This window comes from Scyliorhinus canicula, chromosome 1 (assembly GCF_902713615.1).
Source record: "Scyliorhinus canicula chromosome 1, sScyCan1.1, whole genome shotgun sequence".
In the NCBI taxonomy this organism is placed as follows: domain Eukaryota; kingdom Metazoa; phylum Chordata; class Chondrichthyes; order Carcharhiniformes; family Scyliorhinidae; genus Scyliorhinus; species Scyliorhinus canicula.
The window spans coordinates 47252946-47258945 of NC_052146.1; the positions used below are offsets into that span (position 1 = coordinate 47252946).

A 6000-nucleotide genomic window follows, 5' to 3' on the forward strand; every position below is an offset into this window, starting at 1 on the left:
ATCCAGCGTAACATGTGGGCCAATCCTGATAAAGTTGGCAGATTTCCTTCCCTAAAGAACACAGAGGACTTGGGGGCCATGGTTTTATTTTCCGACAATCAAGTTCAAATCAGTCCAGATCCCACCCCACAACGGGTTCAGTCCGGATCCCGTTACACATTGTGTTTGGTCCAGGATCAGTCTGGATCACCATTGCTGATATTAGCTTTTAGCTCCAATATTTTTTTTATTGAATTTAAAGTCCATCAGGTACTGTGGTGGAATTGGGCACCCATCCCCAAAGGATTAGTATGGGCCTCTGAGTGGCTACTCCAGTGATATTACCACCAGACCATCTTCTCCCCTTTCGCTCAGGGCATTCACCACTGCCATTGGTAATACAATGTAATTCATTGACGATCTTCACAAGTCAAACCTCAATCGTAGCCCCCCCCCCCAAGCATCCCCTCGTGCATAGCTGTTCAGGTGGTAGAATCTATTGTAGCAGACACGTTGATTGTGATAGCAACTACTGTGAGCTCTACACCTCCTCTGTACTAATGTGCAGCTTCCAATATAGCAAAACGTACAAGTGAAATGAACTTACCAGTTATCCATTAAACTGTAATATATGCAGTAAATTCAACAATTTAATATTTTTTAACACGTGCTAAACGTTCAACTCTAAAGTTTGTAACAATTTATGTAAATCCTATCCTGGTGCCTACTGTTCAAAATGTGTTTTATTTAAATAGGGTTAATTCTACAATGGAGAAATCAGAAATAAATGTCATTTTAAGATCCTTTTGTATTAGTGAAATCACCACATGGTGACCAATTAAAACTGTCTTTTCAAGCTGAATGATCTGGAGTCTGCTCCAGGTCCATTTATTCCATCCCGCAGCCCTTCTAATTCCGACAGTCTGTGGAGCTTAAAGAACCCGGCATCTTGAATGGGGTTTCAAAGAACAATTTGTCTTTGGCTGGCAAAACTGACCTTCCGTTTTGCATGTGCAGCCTTCAGCAGAAGAAATAGAGAAAAGAGCCAGAGAGCGTGCAGTCTCCAGTGTTTCGAGTTCTAGAAAGGCATTGGTAGCTGGGTGTGAAGCACATTACAAAACAATAGGTACTGCTTTTATCAGAGCACAACTATTCATTTCAGACTGGTAGATTTCCCCCGGCTTTAATGAAATGCAAAGTCAGCCAAGCACCAGGTGTAAACTAGTGTACGGCATAAAATCCCCAATAATTTGGTTCAAACTGACCATCTTATTCAGAACGATCACAAAGATCGATGGTTTAAAGAGCTACTTCACTGTGCTACAACTGCCAAAAGTGGGAAATGTTCTGTCCCACACGACCGGCGTCGTTCGCTGGAATTAACAGAAAAATGTACCTTTAAAAAAAATATAGAGTGGCAAAGATAATGTGCCAGGAGTTGATTCTACCAATTCGCAAATAGGATGAAGAGGGAGAATAAGCAAAGTCACCCAGCACTGAACCTCACATCCGAATAAATGCGGGACAAACGAGTTCGGCAGTCAAACCCGCCAGCACTGAATTGGTCAAACACCACTTTAAGTTACAGATTTGTTAAATGGAAAGCATACATTCAGATTAGTATCAGTAACAGATTCAGACAATACACACTGGATCACACTACGTGAGGCAACCTGCCCCTCCCCCTGCAACAGCTCCCACCATCTAATATTGTTGATGGAGAAATCAGTCAAAGCAATTTCCCGTCCATGTAACGATAAAATTATGTCACTGCATCTTCAGAAATAACCCGGCAAATCGACGTGTGGATGTGCGGGGAGGAAGGGGTGGATTTAAAAAAACTTAAAAGCACCAAAGCAATCTGTCCCCTGAATCCTTATGTGGGAAACGACTAAAATAAAAATCCCAACAGCAACTTTTGGGACACGTTCAAAAATCAGAACATTCTGGATTGGGGGAGGGAGGGGCGCATTTTCAGGAGGATGTCGCTGGGTGGACCTGTGCTGGATCCCCGGGTAATTTGCCTTGCTCCCCATGTTGAGTTGACCCCATTCCTCCCCTTCCATCATCAAATAGCTGACGACAATCTCCCCTCCCAGAACTGAGCGCACCTCCTCAACACCGCCAGAGGGTCGGCTGAACTGGAGGCAATGATTAAAAAAGCCTCCACCAGCCTGTATCTGTGAGCAGGAAACCGTTGTCCACAATAAAACAGCATTGTCAGTAAATGGGACTCACTTCTGTTTGTAAACTTGTCAGAAGCTGCGCCAGAAAATGGAGCTGTGCATGTAAAATATATCTTCTGTTTTATAGATAAGACCCCGATCTAACAGCCAAGTAAATGCAGCGGTGGGATGTCTCTTGATAGTCTTGTGAGTGTCAATGGGGTTGTCAGGAGTAGTTGGAAGGTGCAGGTCGCCGGCTCTGCTGGGTCTCTGCTGGGCTGGTAAGCATCAATAAACACCTCATACTCTTAGTGCGCTGTAAGTGGCCCAAACCCATTTCTATATTCGAAAAATGAGCGGGTAGTGACTGATAATTAACCTTTCGGTAGGGTTTGGAAAGTTCTGCAGACAGGAGAGAGGAAGTTGCAGTGGGATCTGTGTGTGTGTGCGTTCACAAACATGTCTTACTGGAATTCAGCCCTCACCCTGTGGTAGCCTAGCCCCCCCCCCACAGCTCCTAATTAGCTGCATCCACTGCTTGTGTGAACTCGCGTTGACTTTAGCCACAGGGATCCCGACAGATTGTGTTTTAACACAAGGACGGGACTTTAGGGCTGTTGACGGCGGCAGTGCCATGCTGACAAACTTCTTCCCCCCCCCCCCCCCTCCAGAAAGTTTGGACCTTCCTGCCCACCCCGTTAACACGGCCTCACAACGTGACACTTGTGCATTCCAGGCAGAATCTTTTTACAGTTATTTCAGAGCTCGTTAAAGTGATAAACTGCCGCGATGTCAGCCACTGCACTATTTCCACAGCAGCCTTGGAGAGCAGGTCGGCAGCCCCGATAACCAGAAAGAAGGTGAGGGAGATCAGGAAGCTACCCGAGGCCAGGTCAGCATTTACCCCACTGGCAGCAATGGGCTCTGGGGCTCGGGATGGGGAACTATTCTCTGCCTGGGCGCGCGTTGCTCCCTCGGATGGAAGATAAAACCCCCTCCTCCTGCTCTGGGAGGACAGCCTGCTGAACTCCAGGCCAATGTGGCCCACCGTTTGCAGCCAGCGGTGTCAGCGAGCAGGCTCCCATCCCCTGCCCTCCCTTCCAGCACAGCCCCTTGTGGACAGCGCTCCCCCACGGTTCAACATGGATAAAGGAAGCTCATCCAGCAGAGAAGCGAGAATGAACTGTCCAGAAGTCAAGCATTCCTCCCGGGGTAATTTGGGCTCTCTTCCGATGGGGGGGGGGGGGGGGGGGGGGCGCAATATTACTCAGGTAAATATATTTTCTGCAGCAAGAAACCTTGTTAATCTGGGGTAAGGTGTTCACATGTCTGTCAAAGTTGCAGTTTTGCATCCCGGGAGTTCCCACTTGGAACGCTTTCGGTTGCTCTTGATCAACAGTTTGCTTAATCTCCATTTTACACAGACAGGAACTCCCCCTCCCCACAGCCACCCCCCTCCCCTCCCCACACACCCCAGGCCTCCCCTTCCCACACACACACATACATCCCAGCCCACCCCTCCCTCCCCACACACACCCAGCCCTCCCCACACACCCCAGCCCTCCCCACACAAACCCCAGCCCCCCCCCCACACACACCTCAGCCCTCCCCACACACACACCAGCCCTCCCCCACACACACCCCAGCCCTCCCCCCCACACACACACCTCAGCCCTCCCCACACACACACCAGCCCTCCCCCCACACACACACCCCAGCCCTCCCCCCCACACACACACCCCCCAGCCCTCCCCCCACACACACACCCCAGCCCTCCCTCCCCCCCCACACACCCCAGCCCTCCCCCCCCACACACACCCCAGCCCTCGCCCCCCCACACACCCACACCTCAGCCCTCCCCCCACCTCCCACACACACACCCCAGTCCTCCTTCCCCCCCCCCCCCCCACCCACACACACACCCCATTGCATGAGTCCAGGGATTGATGAATTGGACATGGAAATGCCCCCTACAGATGTACAGCCTCGTTCACTCATTCTCACTCACTCACACTCATTCACTCACTCTAATTCACTCACTCTCTCTCACTCACACACTCTCATTCACTCACTCTCGCTCACTCACTCTCTTATTCACTCACTCTCTCACTCACTCTCTTATTCACTTACTCTCACTCTCACGCTCACTCACTCGCACACTAACTCACTCTCACACTCACTCACTCTCTCCCAGATGGAGATGAGAATGCGGTCGCTGTGGGCGGCATCACCAGGGAGACAGGGGGTTGGATGTGAGCCCGGAGCCGATAGCGATTAGAGTGTCTGTGACTGACCCACTGCGCTGTCACAGAGGCCGACCCCAAAGTACCTTTAGCCACATTGTCCAAACCGTTATTTCCGTCCCAGCAGACGGGACAGTGCTGTCCGCGCCAACATCTTACTCCTCACAGCTCAGCTTCCCAAGTGGAGCCGCAGTCAGGTACAATTCTCCTTTAAAGTGCACACGCCAAGTTGTGTTGGTAAACTTCAAACTTACCATTGCAGAATAATGCGGCACACACCAGGACCTCAGCCAGGCACGGGCGCAGGGTAGTCAGCTTTGCAAATCCCAAAGTCCGCATGTTGCCTCAGGAATTATTTGTAACCTTCCCAACGGGACACCCTGAACTATCTCTCGTCACCAGGAGACTTTGTTCCAAAAGAAGCTTCTCTGGATTCTCTTTAAAAACTCCATGCACTGTCCAATCCCGCCACAGTGGTCAGGCAGCCAGAGGGAAATGAGCCCAATAGAGAGGCCAACTTGCCCCCCTCCCTCTTCCCTTCCTCCTCCCCTCCTCGCTGCCTCTCTGCCTTATCTCTGCGATCATGCTCCACTCACTCAGTGCCCGCGCAAGAACCCCGGCCGCCCCGCCCCACCCATTGACAGGCAGCGCAGCCGGCCAATCAGAGGCCGGGCTTTGGGCGGCGCTGGCTACCGATTGGTCGGCGGAAGCGGCAAGGGGCGGGGTCCCGGGCCAGCCGCTGTCCAAAGCTCCCCAAGTTGTCCTGGAGCCTTGGCCGAATATGGAGAGGGGGGGGGGGGGGGGGGGGGGAATGCGAGGGGAAGGGGGGAGAGTGCGAGGAGAGGGGGGGGGGGAGTGCGAGGGGAGGGAGAAGTTCGAGGGGAGGGATTGGGGGTGAGGGGGAGAGAGGTGTGGGGAGATGGAGAGGGAGGTGTGGGGAGATGGAGAGGGGGTTAGCGGGAGGGGGAGAGGGTGAGGGGGTAAAGGGAAGACGGAGGGGGTGAGGGGGGAGAAGGAGGGGGTGAGGGGGAGGGCGGGTGAGGGGGATAAGGTGACTGGGTGAGGGGAGGGGTGTGGGCGTGAGGGGAGAGGGAGAGGAGGAGGGGGTGGGGCGAAGGTGAGGATGACGGGTTGATAGGAGGGGGTGAGAGGAGGGGGAGAGGTGAGAGGAGGGGGAGGGGATGAGAGGAGGGGGAGGGGGTGAGAGGAGGGGAGGGTGAGGAGGGGAGAGGTGAGGGGGAGGGGAGAAGTGATGGGAGGATGAGGAGATGAGAGTGAGGGAATAGGTGAAATGGAGAGGGGGAGGAGAGCAGAGAGGTGAGGGGAGAGCGAGGGAAGGTAAGAGATGAGGGGAGAGGTGAATAGAGAGGAGGGTGAGGGGTAGAGTGAGAGTAGGGGAGATGAGAGTAGATGAGGGTAAGGCGAGGAGAGATGAGAGTAGGTGCAAATAGGGGAGGTGAGGGTAGGAGAGGGCGGCATAGGGGGTGAGGGTAGCGGAGTTGAGGGTGGCCGCGACTGTGAGGTCGACCTGAGACTGGCTCCCAGTATCGACCCCCCCCCCCCCCCACTCCCTGAATCTTTCACATCCCCATCAAACTGAAGTTTTCACTTCG

The 6000-nt window shown here is 52.9% G+C and overlaps 1 protein-coding gene across 1 annotated transcript in view; it reads right to left on the minus strand.

Moving 5' to 3' along the window:
- Window positions 1-4961, minus strand: part of LOC119962282 (transmembrane protein 132C-like) — a 1347532-nt gene extending 1342571 nt beyond the window's left edge. Inside the window, exon 1 of the mRNA XM_038790273.1 lies at window positions 4642-4961. Coding sequence (XP_038646201.1) covers window positions 4642-4726 — 85 coding nt within the window. The 5' untranslated portion in view covers window positions 4727-4961. The remainder of the gene's footprint in view (window positions 1-4641) is intronic.
- Window positions 4962-6000: the final 1039 nt, after the last annotated feature.